At 39.1% G+C, this 18,796-nt stretch overlaps 1 protein-coding gene across 2 annotated transcripts; it reads right to left on the bottom strand.

The window, feature by feature from the left end:
• Positions 1-843: 843 nt before the first annotated feature.
• Positions 844-15,030, bottom strand: lrfn5a (leucine rich repeat and fibronectin type III domain containing 5a). 2 transcript variants are annotated; one of them, XM_038780367.1, is made up of 4 exons: positions 13,922-15,030; positions 13,688-13,761; positions 4,052-5,462; positions 844-3,306 (listed from the first exon to the last, which is right to left on the bottom strand). In XM_038780367.1, the coding sequence occupies exons 3-4, from the start codon at positions 5,440-5,442 to the stop codon at positions 2,373-2,375; spliced, it is 2,325 nt and encodes a 774-aa protein (XP_038636295.1). In that variant the 5' UTR covers positions 5,443-5,462; positions 13,688-13,761; positions 13,922-15,030; the 3' UTR covers positions 844-2,372. The 2 variants fall into 2 exon arrangements, with proteins under 2 accessions (XP_038636295.1, XP_038636288.1); XM_038780360.1 differs by lacking the exon at positions 13,688-13,761 and having other exon boundaries at positions 13,922-15,028.
• Between the last annotated feature and the right edge of the window lie 3,766 nt (positions 15,031-18,796).

The following is an 18,796-nucleotide window of genomic DNA, read 5'->3' as shown; positions in this document are numbered from 1 at the left end:
TTCAAATAATAAGATAGGAATTTGTCCACAGTTTTGATAAATAGTTTACAATATAGCGAGATGCTTGGATGCAGTAGTGAAGAATAAAGGTTAAACTTAAGCTAGGTGCATGTGAAAGGGCAAGTTTTGTATTTTCAAACTGATTTTCAGTCAGCATATAGAACAGCTTGTTCAGCTGGGAACCTGGAACTCTTCTGAAAAATGCAAAAGGAAAGAAAAGCTAATATTCTGATTTTTCTTGTTAACATTCAGCTTGCCATCTGAATCTCAACAACAAAAAGATGTGAGCATTATAGTAAGTGAACTATTTTGGAAAGGATGTCAAACGTTAGGTGAGTTGAATTCTCTTCCTTCAAACCTGGGTGGACTTCAATTTCAAAATAAAATAGAAGGACGCATTATTGCATGCACTCAATGTAATGATGGCACATTTCTGAGATTTTACCTCAGAATGATCCACATTCAAGTGTTCTTTTTGTCATTGAGCAGAAAGCATTTATACCTCAAGCTACTCAAGCTATATTAACTACTCAAAGGAAAAATAGAATAAACCCAAATACTGCTGAACTCAATTAAAGCATTTTCTAAAACGACTATGAGACAGACGGCCTTTATAGATTGCTGGTCTCGTAGGCATCCTGTTTGAATCATTAATTCATTTGTCGGACTGGTGGGATCATCAGATATAGCTAGTTTCAATACACACGAGTTCTACAAGTAGGATTTCACTGTACAGCTTCGTCTCTATGTTCTGAAGAGCTTAGAAACGCAAAAATTCAGACAGATTACAAACTCATTTAAATATCTAAACTTTATTTTCAAAGAGCGAAACACATAGAAACAGGTTATACTTTTTTTTATTGAAATGAGTGAATTTGACAGGTCTGGGTAAGCCTTCCTGATAAAATAAAACCAGATTCATTGTTACTCTGTTGCTAGATTTCAAAAAAACACTCCTTGTAAAATCCTTGGATGGACTGACTCTCTTAAGTGTTTCCATCAGGTTAGGTCAAGCCATGATGTAATGTGTGCTTTACTGTTTTTACAAATTGCATATGTTAAAAGGAGTCTAAAAATGTTTACCAGATAATAGGAGTGAGCACAACACAAAGTTGAAACCTTCGTTAACTGGGTTGGTTAGATGTGGCCTAGGGGCACAGCCAGGATTTCATCAGCTTGCTTTAGATTTTGGATTTCTTGAAAAATTGGTAATCATGTTCTCTGACAAGAGTACAATCCCACGCTTGAGGGAAATCTTGGCACAGAGTTTCCAATAATACTATTGAATTTATCCCAGTAGTTAAATGGCTCAAAACTGTGATCGAGTTTGGCTGTGTTTCAGCTCAGACCATACCAGCCCATTAATCTGAAATGCTGTCTATTCGCTCATTTCTACCAGGTAAATAATGATTTTTAGCAGTTGGGTTCTTCAAATATCACACTATAGCAATGTGCTTTGTTATATTGTCTTTCTATTTTAATGCTTGGCCTGGTATTAAATTAAATAAATCTGCTTCTCAGGTCCTTTCCACATTCTAGTTTATACCACTTTCCTTATGTATTTTTGTGTCAGGATAATTTCACAAAAATAACATTTGAACCAGTTGAAAGCACTTCAGTAGCAGGCCTTAATTCAGCTCCTTTGATTGGCAATATTTTCATTTAATGGCTCCTTTGAGTGGTAGTCAGACTATGAGTACTTGATTTAAATGCGAAGATTACATTACCACAACCATTACTTTTTCTGATACAGGACTGGCACCCTTATTATGGAAGTTCAATCATTTTAGATTACTTAGCTGGCAGTATGGAATACCTCTACCAGTCCTGGCTGGGCAACCACAATTTTCAGGCTCTGCCTAATTGCACATATAACAGCTATTCATTGTACTAACACTGGCCGAATATACTTATTTAATTCTTTATTGTACACAACATAACAACACAAAGTTGTTTTATCTGTACAGCATTTGCCTGAAAACAAAAGGCATTTACCATTGTCACTGAAAAGAAAATTACAGCTCAATTATTAAAAAATATCAATTTATTAAGTAGTCCATAAATAGGCTTTTTTGTTTCTTTAAGATGCAGGAAACCATATTTCCTTGGTCAAAGGCTTCTGTGAAAAATTTTCACTCATTTATCCCCATACTCCAGAACCAGAAAGCCAATCCTAAAGCAGGATAAGGCACCGGTGCTAAATCGTGCTTTACCTTCATGTCTTTCGGTGCTGCCTGTTGTTTCTATCGAAGAGTTGCGTGCATGAGCCAGTTCCATTACCACCTTGCTGGAAATGCCATCAAACGGAAAGACAAGCATAGAATTCCCAAACTGTTACAAGGCAGTGTTCCTTCACTAACATAGTTAAAATGTCACACGGTGCTTTCCATTATCCACTCAGAACTTGAAAAGGTGGCTTTCCCACTATCAGCATCAGAGTTTTCTAACTGTAACAACATCCCATTCATTGACATGCTCCTTTTTGACCACAGGCTGCTAATCTTTTGTGAGTGAGTATAGCAATGATACTCTGATAAATCTCCATTGAGTGAATATCTCCGCTTAGCTCTGCTCGTTTCTGTTGGCAGAGTAAGATATTTAATGGACTTCGATTGTGCTCGTCTAAAAGTGGGAGTCTCTTTCAGAGAAACTGGAGCACAAGGGGTCTTCTGTAAAATTGCAGTATTTTCCCTTTTCTTTTTGGGTGACTCAACATTGGTGAAAGCTTCCATTGGTCTTTCGACATTTGACTTTGGCCCAGCCTTTCTTTTCAGCTTTAGAGACGCAGTAACACCTGTAGTCCAGTCAGGTGGCACGATGGAGGTAGTGGTAGCACAGTCCTGGCTCACGTCAGAATCTGACAGCTGTGGTTTGGGATCTTTATGATACTGTGTGTTCTCTTCTTGCCCCATGATGACTTTAGAATTTGAGTGGGCTAATATTCCGCTGCACATTTGTAAATGAGCTCCATTTGTCTGCGAGTAGACATTGCTGACCTTTGTTATCTTGTGTGGGTCATTACTGTTGCATACCTTGTATCGAATCATGAGTATGATAATGAAGACCAACACAGAGGCCACGATAATTCCACCGATTATAATTATCATCGTTCCTCCCAGAAACTGAGATGGCATAAAATGGCAGCGAACGTAATCCTGGTCCGTGGTAAATTGTATGCAGCCAACAACCCTGGTAGCTGTGAGGGAGGTGATGCCATCATCGTAGATTGCTAAGACACATAAGTCATACTGTGTTCCTGCAGCCAGGTTAGTGACAAGGAAACTTTTGCTTGTGGAAGGAATCATTCTGAGAGACAATATATGGACTTCATTAGTGGACCTTTAAACATTCATTCTCGTTAATCAGCAAAAAGAACTCCATTTTTGTTACTATAATTGAAAGTTTACAGCCACACACATTTGGAAGTGCCTTGGGGAGAAATAACTACACTTAGCTGTGGGCATAGCTGCATCTTCCAAACTGTAAAAACCCAAATAAAAACTCATTGTCAGACTTACAAATCACATTACCGGAATGCTGACTTTTGTTTAAAGCATTTGAACCTGAAAGGGAAATTTTAAAATAATTACCCAGGGCAAAAATAAAAATGACCTTTAAATCTAATGAAAGCAAACTACAAAGCAAATGGATCAATTACTGAGGAAGTCATTGTCTGATTGATTTTGGATGTCTTAATTTGAAGTGTTCTTTGCAGCTTTTTTTAAGTGTTATCGCACAATATCCAACCTTTCGCAGGCAAACATGAACTGTGATGTGCCAGCATGCACAGAATAAGGTAAGATTACAGCACAGGATTAAGGATCAGTATGGCATTATAAGAGCTTTACACTTGCTTGTTTATTACCATGCAAAGGAAAGGAAAGGCATTAATAATTGACCATATCCGTCCAAAACTCACATGGAGCTGTAATGTGACAGTGGTTTCACCGTTGTTAATGCATCATAATAAAAAAACGCACAAACAAAATCAATATATGGCCAACTGATTAAGTACTAAACTAGTGTGCAAATAACAAGTGAAAGAGCTTACCTGTAAACAAGCGAGTCATCATAAGAACCATTATACTGAATCTGGAACATACGAATGCCAGGGATATTATGTTGCAAATTAAATTTAATAAGTGCAGAAGACGATGATGTTTCAGCAACTGCCACCCTCTTTTCTGGTTTGGCCTTGGTGTCACTAACACTATTGCTAGTGTTTGAACCAGATTTAGTAGAAGTAGAAATGTCTGATGAGCCAGGATCGGATTCGTGAATGTTGTTTGTGCTGTTGACTAAATGCGGAAGTTTGATTATATGAAGTTCCACCACTGCAGTGGTTTCTCCAGCAGCATTTGAAGCAATGCAGGTGAACGTGCCTGTATCTTTGACAGTAGTTATGAGGATGTCTAAGGTTCCATTATTATACAAAGCTGTCCGCGATGAATTTGAAATGAGCTTGCCTTCAGGCGAGGTCCAGTGGATGGAAGGGGCTGGGTCCCCAATGGCCTTGCACTTCAGCGTAGCACGTTGACCTTCTAAAACTCTGAGCTCGTGTGTATAGCGAGTAATCAGTGGTTGATCACAGATAAATTCTTCTTCCGGAATTGACCAAAAGTATCGGCCTGTTAGATGTGGAGGTGAGGCACAGGTCTCCAAATCATCCTCTCTTGAGAGACGGCGCAGCCAGAGTAACTCACAGTTGCAATGCAAGGGATTCCCTCCAAAACTTAATGTAAAACTTGGTGGGTTCAAGAGTCCTGAGTAGGCTAGTACCTGAGCTCTAGTGAATAAAGGATCAGGTGGTAGCTTCCGCAATTTATTGGATGTCATATCCAATCGAGTCAACTTGTGAAGGTGAGAGAAAGTTCCCTCGTCAATTTGTTCAATCATGTTATGGTCCATGCTGAATGTATGCAAGTTGACCATCTTCTGAACTGCCTCCCAGGGAATAGATTTTAAATTATTGTAGGATACATCCAACTCTTCAAGGGACAATAAAATATCATTAAAAGCTTCAGAGGAAATGTCAAGGAGTTGATTGTTATTGACTACTAAATGGTGAAGGTTTGAAAGCCCACTAAATATGTCATTTGTTATCTGGGTTAGTCTGTTGCTGTTCAAATGTAAGGCCCTCAGATTGCGCAGGTCTGCAAATGCTTGTGGTGCAACATAATTTATTGTATTCCTTGACAATGTAAGGTCAACCAGGCTGGTCATGTTAGCAAAGTCTCTTCTTTTAATGATTGTAATGAAATTATCCCCTAAACGCAGCTCGACTGTCCTTCTGTCAATGTTCGATGGGACAAAGAGAAGTCCTTTTTTGGCACAAAGAGTTGCAAGGTTTGGAGACAGATTCTGACAGACACAACGCTTGGGACAGACCTGGGCCTTCACTGTCATACCAATTAACAGCAGATAAAAAAGAAGTTTTTCCATTGTAAATCAGGTTAACTAGCCTGGAATGGAAACAGAATGTTGAGAAGATAAATGGAGGAAACAATAACCATTCACTCATTATGAACACTTTAGTCCACTTGTTCTAAAGCATTTTCAAAAGCAAAGACAATTAAAGGGACTGTTCTGAATAACTCTCAGTGCATTGCATTGATTTTTAAAAATATTGAGCAGTATGATGGTTGATGTACCATTCCACTGGGTAATGGACAAACCAGAGATAGGTTTCCTTCTGGAATACTCTAAATGGTGGGTCTGCAGATTTGGTTGAGGGATGCTGATAAAAATTATTTATGCATGAAGGAAAATTAGAAAGCAAAGCACCCTTTCCTGCTTTTGTACACCCTCTAATTGTGGGATCAGTATCAATTTTTAACAGGAACCTCGAAGTAGATCAACCACACCATCTGGCAGTCAATTAGTACTGCAAGATGTAAAGGGAATTTGGTCAAATAAGTGTCTCAAAGTGGGATGATAATGTGAAAAGTTAAAAAAGTACAGTGCATTGTTCATAACATAATGCAATATTGATTAAATCTGCACATTCAGATTCCATACAACAGAGAAATCTTTTCAGTTATTAAGCATACTTTCTGAAAAACATATCGCAACTGAGAGCCCTTAAGGACACATTTGGGTTCTGTGAAGTCAACACAATTTAAGTTGCTTATAAAAACTAACAGTACATTGGAAAATTGATGCATTCCACTGAAAAATAATTTGTTCCTTATCACAATTTTTATCTCTCAAATGCAATTTAAAAATGCGATAATGATAGGAATCTGAATGGTAAGCAAAATATTAAGTGCACACGAGCAAATCTCCCATAGCATCGCTCATAGTGTGTTGGAGGTTTTGTGAGAATAAGATTGTTATCAGGGTAATGAAAACAGAAAATGCTGGAAAAGCTCAGCTGGTCTGGCAGCATCTGTGGAGAGAGAAGCAGAGAGCTGAAGTTTTGAGTCTGTACAACTTCTTCAGGGATTTATCAACATTCAGCCATGAGACCTGGGGCCCTGCCAAAAGGTCTGGGTATACACTGTCGAGAGGATACTGGGATAACTTCAGCAAGTTCCAGCTTCTGAAATCCCAGGAATAAACATCTGAGTGTCTCAGAGAACAAAATCCCAGGAACAAGGATCTTTAAGGGTTAACCCTTGAATGGATGGCCCCAACAATAAAGTCTTTAGAATTTTGAGGATTTCCAAGCTCTGAGAAGGGATGGAAGTTGTGGATTCAACTTGAGCCGGGAAGTGATCTGAAGAGAATTTAGGGTTGAAAGAGGCAGAACTTAGGGTTGCTGGTATTCAAAAATACTGGGGCCAGGGTCACGAAGGCAGCACCCAAGAAATCCTTAACTCCTTTTGGAACATGAGGCCCGAATTCCCCCTCCCTTCCCTATCACTGCAGCCTCGCCTCCACTCTTAATTCATCATCAACCTCTCTTGCACGTCAGTCATTTCAACCAACTGCTCCCTCGCTATTTTCAAGCAGTTCCTGTTTTTGTGTTTTGCCGCAAAGCATCTAGTTCACTGGTGAGTTTGATGATTCATATAACCTTAAACAAACATAAATTTCCATAAAGAAACATAAATGATCTCATGAAATATTCAAACATGCATTGTTTACGCAGTTTCCTAGTCGTTAATTTATAAAAATCACTCCAGCTGTAAAATGGTTCAGAAGATAAAGATTTTTTTTGACTGGAAAAGAAAATATGTTCCCAATAAACAATTTTTTTGTAAGAATTAAAATGGAGTAAAGGGAAACCAGAGCTGTTTGCAACTCTATTAATTCACAGCCTGGTTGAGAATGTCATGATAGAAAAGCTGTTAATATTTTGGATGAAAGTTGCTCAAAATAAATGTTTGAGAAATTAAATTCTCAGTTGTTTTCAAATCTCAAAAGCAGAGAAACAGATTAACCCTTTAGAGAATAATTTGAAAATTCTTTCTGTTTGTATCAATAATGCCTTTGGGACATTCCACAACCTGCACATGCTCAAAATGGACAGATCAGGATAAAATCTCCATCCAACTGTTTGAGATTACTGAAATAAAGTCAGACATTTTGTCTTTACAATTATCTTTCACAATTTAATTAGTCCCTCAACAAAGCACGATGTAAAAATCATTTGTTTAGGTGGAATGTTTCTCATTATGACTGTTATAAAAATTGCCATTATAAATGATGGATAGGCAGTTCAATGTAAGATGTTAACATAAGAGTAAGAACGAAAAACTTGACCCAGGAAGCAAGGACTGCGGCCGGTAAGATTATGTTATATGCAAGATGATTAATAATATATAAATTGTAAATTATGCAGCAAATGAAAAATAGTATCGTCAGTTCACAAAGATTATCTGCTGATTATCTTAAAATAAATATATTCAGCGCGTACCAGAAAATGGAATGTTCATTGTTACCTCTCACAAACAATATCACAAAAGACTGTAAATCATTTTTACCTGTGTCCTCCATTTCGCAGAATTCTGCATTTCAGAAAGGAGCTGTTACTGATTTTGCCGCTAATTTCTAATTATTGCTCTGAGGTAGAAAATGTTAAATGGAAAATGGATGGCTAGGTTTAATGTAATTTTAGGCCTTAATATGTCATTAAGAGCTTCAGATAGTGTAATTAAAAGTCTCCAGTTTAACAAATAGTCTCATTCATAGCTGCAGAAGAATTATAATGGCAGTCAATCTAAATGACAGAAGTGTAGGTAAGACAACGACACAATACTATATTAATATTCATTATGATCAAATACCTTCTCCAGCATTCCAACTAGTAATGTGATTATTTCAAACATTTTTGAAGCAGCTACAGTAGAGTCAAAATGCCACTGTGTGACTGCTTAGTAGCAACGTCGGGGGCAACTCACTAGGGTTGGAATGTAAAATGGTAATTCTATTAATGGTGCAGTGTTAAAAATGTTCATAGCCTGTTTTTTTAAAATCCACTGGCATAGTTACAACCAGCAGTATTAAGGCTGTCAATTTACAATGCTCTTTCAAATCCTGCTGTGATATGACTGGTCATACAGTACACACGCAAAAATAATAGGATTTTCAATGTTATTTTTGAACTACAATGAATTAAATTACTGAACTTGCAGAAAGATAAAACCGAGGAAAACAATTGTCAGAAAGTCTCAATGCTGTTCCAAACAATTCTTATCAATTTATCTGTCGTTCTAATCTTTGTATTAAGCTGTCTGTCCTATTGTCATGTCGCACATTTATTATTGTTTAAATCAAGCTCACACTTTTAAAGTAGGTCATTATAATATAAAAGACAATTACTAACTTAAATGGAAGATCAATCAGATTCAGGTTTTGATCAATTAAATTCATGATCATCTACAACTGCACCAGTTACTGGCTAGCAATGCCATTGACATATTGCTGTGGTATGCATTACAATCCGGGTAATTCTAAGCATTAATCACAGATATGTTTTGTACGATTCGACAATGTCATGTATGTTGGATTTGCTACATCCATTGGGGCTGCAAGTCCATATTTATAAAATGAAATTATTGAGTAAACTAGATTTATTTATCAGGTTTCCTGTTCACTATATTTTACGAATGTAGAAATGTCCTATGAGAATGTAATTGCAAAATGGTGGATTGTTATGCTGAATCAAATTACCTGAGAAACATTGGGTCAGGGGAGGAAAATATCACTCACATCAAATATGTTGCCACTATATGAAAGGTTCCTTCCAACCCATAATGGTTCTACTTAAGAGATTCTCACACTGATATGCTAAACAGAATCCTTATCTGAAATATTGAGCCTCTAGTCTTTTCCAATTGGAAATATGAAAATAGACATTCACAGCATTTAAATGGACAGTGATTTCCCAACCTGAATTATCCAGGCAGTCAAATTCAGACGTCCATGAAAAGGAATCTGCAATGATCCAATTCAAGGTTCTCTGGTGTTTTTTGGGCTTTTGATCCAAGAAAACACTTTACAAAATATTGTTTTCTGACTGCATCAATCTGAAATGGAACAAGATACCCAATTTGGATCATTTAGATTCAGAGTTTTTTTATCCGAAAAGTAACTGGTGACAGGCATGAAGTCTGATAATTTATGAGTTCTTCTCTCTTCTGTCTATGTACATGACCAATTGGCAGTTTTGCTGGTCAAAATTTAGCAGTGCTCCATTCTTCTAAGATCTCGGTTACCAATGTCTGGCATTTGTTTAAATAAATATACTGTAGTTTCTGGGGGGGTTTCCTTGACTGAATACGATTTCTAATGTCTGTAACTAGAGATCAACATTTTTGGTGATCTTTTAAATGTATCCAAATCCCTAATTTTGACTGAGGTTTTATTTTGGGGGATACAATTGCACAGACTTTCGTTATTTTAAAAGTTCGAAGACAGAGCAGCAATGGCTAATTACTTAAAAATAATTTGCATGTGAATGTTTCTATGATTTACGAGTTACCATTATTTAGCAAGGTAACTTTACAAGGTGAAAACTCCACAAAAGAAAATCTGAGCTCTGCTCTGATGGCAGCAATAGATTTCTGCTCCATTGTTAGAGTCCAGCTTATTTTGTTAAAATTTTCAAGGCTACGTATTTCACGTACTTTATGATTAGAAATGCCTTATGCCACCAGCATACTGGATCTTGCTCATTGTCTCCCCTCCACCTCTTTGAATAGGATTTTGGGTAGGTCACATAGATAGATTGCATTGACAATTATTTCCTATGTAGTACTTTGCATGCCAAGGGCCAAGGCTTGTGGGATATTAAATCAGGTTTCAATTCAGCCTGTCTTTTCTCATTTGTTGAATTGAAATTGAGGCTATAACCAACCAAAACAGCTGGTAGTTCAGTGAAAACGATTATATTTTCCATTTAATGGTGTTAAAAAAAAAATCTTGTGCCAGATATTTTATATGTATTTTAGAAATGCCTTGGGTAATTTAACCATACATGCATTTAAACGTATTTGAACCTCGGTAAATGTCAACATGTATTAAGGTAAGCTCCCACGCAGGGTTAACATTCATAGCCTTTTGGAACATTCCAGAGATTATTTAAAGAATTGTCCCTGAATCAGCCTCGGGACAAAAGAGGTATCGACTGACTGAATGACAGTAGTGAGAAAAGGAAAATGAAGAAAATACAAATGGGCAGAAAAAGAATTTACACAATAATGATATCTGGAAAGAGGAGGAGGAACAACAAAAGACAGTTGGAAACCTGCAAAATCCGAATGGATTGAAAGTAGCAAAAAATATAAACAATGAGAGAATAGAAATAGAAAACAAGATCGGAGAGAGACAGATGGGAAGGAGAAGTAGGAAGGAAGGAGAAAGAGAAGGAAAAGTGGATTTGTAAAGCAACAAATTGTTTGAAAACAAGTAAGTGAGGTTAAAATGCAGAAACATTTCAAAGGATTAGTAACTGGCGATAGAACAAAAATGAAAGAATGTGAATTAGCTTTCAGCTATAGTCAATGTGTCTTTCGGAATCCAGGCACCAAGGGGTTCACAGCTATTGATAATGTTGAGCATTTGAGACTTATAGTAACAGGATATTTACATCACTAAGACGTTATGATAACACTGCACCAGTCTTCCAGAATTCCAGTGACCTGCATTCAGTTGCCAATTGACTGCACAGCTATATATAAAAGCTCGCCCCAACCATAACTGCTAAGTAGGCTTGTTTCTCATTCAGCATTTTAATTACGATCAGGTTCCTTCAAGTTCTGGCTTGACACTGATTTGGAGCAATGTCCCATGATATTGTACTGTAGAAGGGAGAATGGAACTCAAACGGACTGGGAAAAATTGTTGGAATGGCATGCAGACATCAGAAGGTCAGCACAACAAATGCCTTCAAGTGCAATGACCTATTGTCTTAGAATCATTCATGCTATGGTAAATTCAGAAAAACCAGCTGGTAAAGCTGCAGCCAGAACACATAGATTTGTTGTAGCACTCCCTCTCCATTTGTGAATGCAGGTTGCAAAATGTTTGATAAGCAGTTGTTTGCATTAGCTGTTTGTGCAGCGACAGAATATATATGTGTGACACTAAAGGGTAAGGTCTGCAAATATTGCATGCTCAAGTTCACATTTTTGTTGAGATTTAATTCTATTTTCCCTCCAATAATGTTTTATGCTGCAGTAACTAGACGGGTGCAGCTGAAGCATTCCATTCATTTAGCACTTATGCTGGCAATTTGATAATCTAGACCAGGCTGTCATTTTGCTCAATGTTAGACCTAGTTTTAAATAGCATTAGCCACAGAAAGGCCAGAATGATTCATATTGCATTGTCCTTGGACATAACATGTAACAAACGGACTAATAAAATTCAAAAGGTCACAACTGTAAAGGACACTGGTTAGTCCAGACTGATGCCTATTCGTTAACTAGTGAATCTGTGGCCACGACGAGGCGATCCGACACATTGGGTTGAATAATATCAAGATTAGTTTTGTTGCACTTTCAAACGATACTGCTGTTTGTGCCTTTTGGATTAATTTACACGAGTAAGCCACAAACGTTTTGCCGATCTGAGCACTGATGTCCAATTGAATAGATAAACTGTCACCTTTGAAGTTTCCTGCAGTAATAGTCTTGTCTCATTCTAGCCTCCTGAATTATTCAGCTGACGTGGATGTCACTGCCTTTTTCTATTGCCGAAGAGGAGGCATAACTTCAATTCTAGCACCACCAGGCAGCAAAGTCCAAGCTGCAGTTTTGCCATGAATTGTTAATGTCAATGATACAAGATGCTGAAATGCTGCAATTAAGTATTGACATCAAAGGCAGATGAGTCCTTAACCAACTGTTCAAAATTAAATGAGCCGTTTTTGGTCTGTTTCGTTGGGCTGAAAATATTTTATCTTATCACCTCAGATCTTTCGCGAGAAAATAGCTATTTTCTTAAAAGGATTGTATCTACACAATGTTGGTCATCAGTGCCAAATAAGCATTAGAGCTTTGAATAATTCAGTTGTTACAATGTGACATTTATCATTTATGAGGCAAGTCTAGAGCAATTGATCTTGTTAACCTCTGCAAGCATTGCTGGACCATATTCGTAAAGATCATAAACTGGGGCACAGAAGAAGAGGTAAATTAACACACAATACCGTGCCTCAAAAGCCTCAAGCATCTTGGTCATCACCCCACTCTTCTAAGCAATCAGCAATTAGGCAATGTATTGGGGGAGGGGGATATATCAGAAATCAGGAGGGTTTGGTAAGCAAAATGAATAGCCTTGACACAATGTGGCCATCTAATACTTCTGACTATAAGGATTTACTCCTTGCTGATATGTGAATAACTATTAATTCACAGGGGACCCGCGTGACAGAGGATAACATCATTATCGGGAAAATCGCTTAAGGTGGGGGAGAGGTGCAGTCATAAACATGAGGCTTTTCTGATAAGAGAAACTTGGACCATATTTTGAACTGAAATGTCAATCCTCTCTCTCGTCTTTTTTAAAAATGAAGTGACTGGGACCCTAGGCTGCACATAAGTGTGTTCCCCGGGTCTCTCTTTGTAATATCAGTGCAGCAGACGCATGTCCCAAATAACACCGGACCTCAGCAGAATTGCAGTACGGCAAACGACAGCTGGGGTTTTTTAAACCTCGTTCTACCAGCGAGATGTCCAGGGGACTCTTACCTTCGGGTATTGTCATATAATTGCACTGCAGACTTGGTCTGTTTTTCAGCCTTGAAAATAAGATTCACCCCCCTCTCTATGGCATAGTTAATTTACTTAATTCACTGATTACGTTCAGTCTCTGCAGGCCACTTGCTGACAGCAACTGGAGGTGTGTGTGTGTTAGTGGGGGGGTGGGGGGTGAGACATAATGAAGTATTTATAAATTGGGTCGATTTACACGGACTGTGTGTGTGTGTGTGTGTGTGTGTGGGGGGGGGGGTGATGTATCGATACAAGCAGCGGTCCATCGCTGCTTGCTTTTTCTAGGGGTGGGGGGACATGTTTGCAAATTCTTCAGTGCAAAGAGTCAGTAAAAGCTGATCTGTCGAGCGGAGCGTCTCAATGACATTTCCCTATCGCAGCCTGCGGAATTCAGCTCGTCGATTTCAGCGTGCTCAGTTTCAGTCCTTTAACAGTCATAGATGTGCCCGGAAAACACTCTGCGCCGCATTCCGTCCCAATAACTCCCCCACCCCCGGGCTAGCACCCGAAAGGCTGCAACTGACCTTGCAAACAGTACCAGTAATCAAGTTAATCAATCGTTACGGTGGATCTTCCCTTGCGATTGCAGCATGGACACCTTGAACAGATAGGCACGATGGCCATTAGACACTGAACACTGAAACACAGCAACACAAACACACACAAGCACGATTCACTGCTCAATGAACCCCGAATGAGGGGGAATAAAATTAAACGTCTCAACCGATGTGGCCAAAATGCCGAAATCAAAGCGTTACCTTTAAGGTCGAACATCAGCCCTGCCCAGTTAGCTCAGGATCAGGGTAAGTGTGTCTTCTCACTCATCATCATCTCTCTCTCTCTCATCTGCTCGAGTCGCTGTTAAAACCTACAGAATCTGCACGGTGTGCTCTTCCTTGCTCCAAAACGGGGCCATTTCTTAAAACCACCGAATCAACAGACCCGAGCAAAATGCCATCCGTGCGCAGAGAAACACCTTCAGAGCAGAGGTTTGCGCAAATCCTCGCAGTTAAACTTCAAGCCCCACATTTCCCGGGGCGCCCCGAACAGCGGAGATGTGTTCCCTCCGTCCATTCAGCGCCGAAGTGGCTCTCCCGCTTTCGATAAGAGTAGGAGCCGAGAGCAGCTTTCGCTCTGCATCAAGCGAGAGAGAGAGGGGGGGGAAGAGAAAAAAAAAACTGCTCTATGAGCTGAGCAAACGTCTGTGCAGTGAGAGCGACCAAAGTGGCTGAGATGGGAAAGTCAGATCAGATCTCAGCAGGCAGAATTGCACCGTTGCACCTCGTACTTCCCCCAGCGCAGCCTCCACGCTGAGTTAATCCTCAGAGTGATCGAGTGCCACATTATCTCGCCCTCCTGTCTCACGTACGGATGGACTTCAATGGAAGCTCCCGGGCCAGTCTCGCTTTGTCAGGACCGCTGACCAACAGAGCGTCAAATCTAATGTAATTCTAATTGCGTGCAAACAGACAAACACACCAACAACAACAAAAAAACAACCCCTAAATACACGCCTCGGATGCACGTACACCATGTCACACTCCTCCTGTGCTATCAAAGAGGCAGCAGAGACAGGGCTTTGCACCACTTGATGGTGGCACCCCATCAAGTTCGCTGCAAGGGTGGGTTCCTTCTTGAGCAGCGAGCACAGCCCCTAAATGGTCAGGAGGCGGAGAGAACAGAGGGATCGTTCAGGCTGCTTCTGTCTGCTGCGTGTCAGTCAGGGAAACTTGTTTAAGAAGTGCTGTCAAGCTCAGTTGCTTTTCAGATTCCGTGGAGCAAAAAAAAAAGGCAAAACAAAACATTGTTGTCCGGGGACGATCAGCCAAGACCAAAGTCACAGTGGGGAATGTCCTACAATTAAAAAAAACGGCACGTATTCAAATTGCCATGTCTCCCTTTTGAGAGAAAAAAGGAATTCTGCTGAGCGAATTGTCACCCTGAGTGACAGAGGAACACCGCCTTCGCGCGGGGGGGGGGGGGGGGGGGGGGGGGGGTGCAAACAGGCCGCCGCTCCTTTCATTAACTTGAGGGAGCGAGATCTTTTGGAGCATCTTTTCTACTCGCTTCAGTGTTTTCTATTTTCCTCGAACGATTTGACAGTCTAAACACATTTGAGGGGCTAGGCTGAATGGACACTCCTGCTTTCCTATTGAAAATACTTGGGTCCAGATATGATTAAAAGGAATAACATTCTGAAAGAAGATAGAAGTGATCATAGGCTGCTTTCCACATCCATAACATTCTTTGTGTGAGGCCACTTGAACAACCTTCAACTGCAACAGAGAACAAGGAGGAGTCGGCCTCGAAGTCTAGAGCTGGCCACATCATAATGCTTCCTTCCTGAAAAAAAAGGATCTCTGTGTCACCATAACTTGCTTTTCTTTCCCTTGGCCCTTCATGAGTGCAGTGTGTGCTTTCTGATTGAGAAAGCAGTACTTCCTGACGTGGCCTAATTTTAAAATCCCTTGTCTCTGTCATTTGGAGATTAATTAGAATGACCTGAAAGGCTAATTTGTTTCAGTGAACAGAAATGGACAGACGGACATTAGGTTATTCTAATTTTAGCTCAGTATTGTTTTATTTCTTGAAAATCGCGCTGAAATATCAATCTTGGCTGTAATGATTTTACATTGGTATGGATGTTTCGACGGCTATTTACTCTGGACTGTGTCTCAGATTGTATTGTTACGGGATTGTTTCAGCAGTGACCAACCTGACCAACTGCTCTCATGCAAATAAAATCATGCTTAGTACCCGGGAATGACATGACACATCTGAGGAGTTGATCTATTTGCCCAATGCTTCAACATGCATTGAAACAGGTTTACAGTTCTTCGCTGATTCTGCAAGAAGTCTCATTGCTTCTTCGTTTACTTTGTTTTTTTCTAAATAGCTAACCGATCTGCACTACCGTATAAATGTTTAATCTACTAGGTCTGCAAATTGCCATTACCTCTTTAGAAGAACTAGTTATTACATTACAGTGTAACAAAACACTTATGGTATGAATTCATGTTGCTGCGAAGGTTTGGCATGCACTTTATGTTAGCATCTTACATGCATATTTAACTGAATTAATTACTTTAAAATGTTCCATTTATTTTCTGCACTGTACCTTGTGAAGTCAGATTGCGGGCCTAGATTTTCAGGACAGAAAGAAGTCGACGTTCAGATTAAAACTATACGCTTCTACGTACTCAATCTTTTATTTTTGCTGATAACTCATGTTTATATCATTAAGACATATGTATTTTGCATAATTCTTTTGCATAAAGTAGGGTAATTGTCAAATTGATATCGTGATAATAGGAGAGTAATATAACCGGAATGCTTTTTAATGCAAAAATATTCAAATGATCATTACCAAAATCATACATTTTCAATCTCTTGATTTTCATTTTTATTAATGTTCATTTGCAAAAAATTATTTTTAAAAAAATAGAAAACGTAAGTGTTGCACACCCTGCCATTGTTACTATATTTATATTTCTGAAACATGGTAAGTGTTAGGAGCTAAAGATATTTTTAAAAATGGAAAATAAAACAAATAATCTCAGGTTCGGCAGCCCAAACCCCGGATCAGGGCTTCCTTCACTCACCAGCCTTTGAATGCACAAGATGCTGAAAACTGCATTCTTTAGCTGGTAAGAAGGGGGAGCTGTTGCATCATATTAAAACACTTTGGGAGTTCCATGTTGCATGAAAACCACGATACTTTGTCTTCGACCAATAATGCAATGTAATTTTCAGAAACATTGGTGATTGAGGCAAATTATTACTTGGGTTTTGAATAATAGTAAACCATTCAATGGATGATATCAGTAAATATTACAAGAACCGTATCCACAGTGACAATTAAGCAGTCGCACTTTTACCGCACATAGGGAAATAGAGTATAATTTGCATTGTTTTCCTCGTGAATGAGTATTTCTTCATTTGAGTGATGCATTTTGCCTCTGTGAATATTGCGACCGTTATTCATTTCTGTCACTTCTCGTTACACCTTACACCTTAAAGTAACACATTACTGGTGGTGAACGGTATTTTGTTAACACATTAACTGCTCCTGCAGAACGATTTTTAAATTAATCAATAAATATTCACTTTCTTCCAGCATATCATTTGTCACTGCTGCGACTGGGAAATACTGCAGAGAGTGGAAATCTGAAATGAAAACAGGTCAGACAGCACGTGTGGAAAGAGAAACACAGTTTGTGGTTGATAGTCTTTTCATCAGCTTTGAAAGTTTAATTATGTTTCCCTTGCCACACTTGCTGGTACGTGTTGGCTAATGGACTGGTTTAGCTCACTTGGCTGGACTGCTGGTCTATAATGTAAGTATTCCAGTAGGCATGGGTTCAATTCCTGCAGTAGCTAATGTCCTTCAGTCTCAGGTTAAAGCTTAATGTCCTTCAGTCTCAGGTTAAAGCTATGAAAAATGGTTGGCTGAAATACTTTTTTCTGTGCTATGACTAATGTGTCCGGTAGGGCAGGAAATCTGTCAGACCCACAGCAATGTGGTTGACTCTTATATTTTGTCAGGGATGGGCAATAAATGTTGGCGCAGCCAGTGACGCCCACAGCCATTAATACTATGGCAACCATTTTTAAAAGGTTGGGCATGGAAATTTTCCCTGCTGCTATAGAAGTTTCACTTAAATACATGACGTGCTTGTATGGGCTATAGGCTATATTTGCCCATTAAATACCCACGAAACATACCAGCAAATGTTTAAGTGAATTCAAGTTTAAGTGAATTGTTAATTAGAATTAGAATTAGAACAGTACAGAACAGGCCCTTCGGCCCTCAATGTTGTGCTGAGCAATGATCACCCTACTCAAGCCCACGTATCCACCCTATACCCGTAACCCAACAACCCCCCCCTTAACCTTACTTTTTGATGCTAACCACCATGCTACCATGCTGCCCCCCTAATGATGTGCTAAACCTTAATTTCTTCCAAGCAACTCCTCTAACACTGAAAATAAACATTTACAAGTGCAGACTGTTACTTCTTTAAATTTTAATTTTGTTGGACAGTTTAAAAAATTAAAATATTTAAATAATTTTCTTTCACTAAAGATTGTGGCATATAAGTCGACCTGGCATGTAAGATCACAAAATAGTGTTTTTGTGTATGCTCAGTGTATAGTTAAGCCCCCTTTTTCAGCCACAACTGGTATGAGTAGACATCTTCAATTGTTCACTCTGTGCCTGCATTTGTACTTACCGATACCTTATAACAGGATGAAAGGGGTAAAGCAGGCGATACGAGCTGTGTTGCGAGGATCCATGGAGTTTGAAAACACGATCACACAAAGCAGGCCCCAATTGGATAACAATGAAGACAAATATGTCTTCAAAGAAAATGAATGAAGGATGAAGCTTGTTTCAATCTAAGCATCGTAGCATTTGTTAACTTGTGCAGTGACTGTGCTGCAGTGCTTCAGTCAGGAAATTAGGTGTTCGTGAAAAGCTGATGCGAAAACGGCAGAAGGAGGAATCCATCCTGAAGACTTTGTCCAATGCACCATAAGAACAGTGACCAGATCTTTAGAGGCATATATTGGACTGGGTCCTTAAAATCATCTGAATAGTTACATCAACATCTAAATTGGGCGGCACGGTG

This window comes from Scyliorhinus canicula, chromosome 2 (genome assembly GCF_902713615.1).
Source record: "Scyliorhinus canicula chromosome 2, sScyCan1.1, whole genome shotgun sequence".
NCBI lineage: Eukaryota > Metazoa > Chordata > Chondrichthyes > Carcharhiniformes > Scyliorhinidae > Scyliorhinus > Scyliorhinus canicula.
Note: the sequence above shows the minus strand (reverse complement) of the source record. Positions and strands in the feature narration are given on the sequence as shown.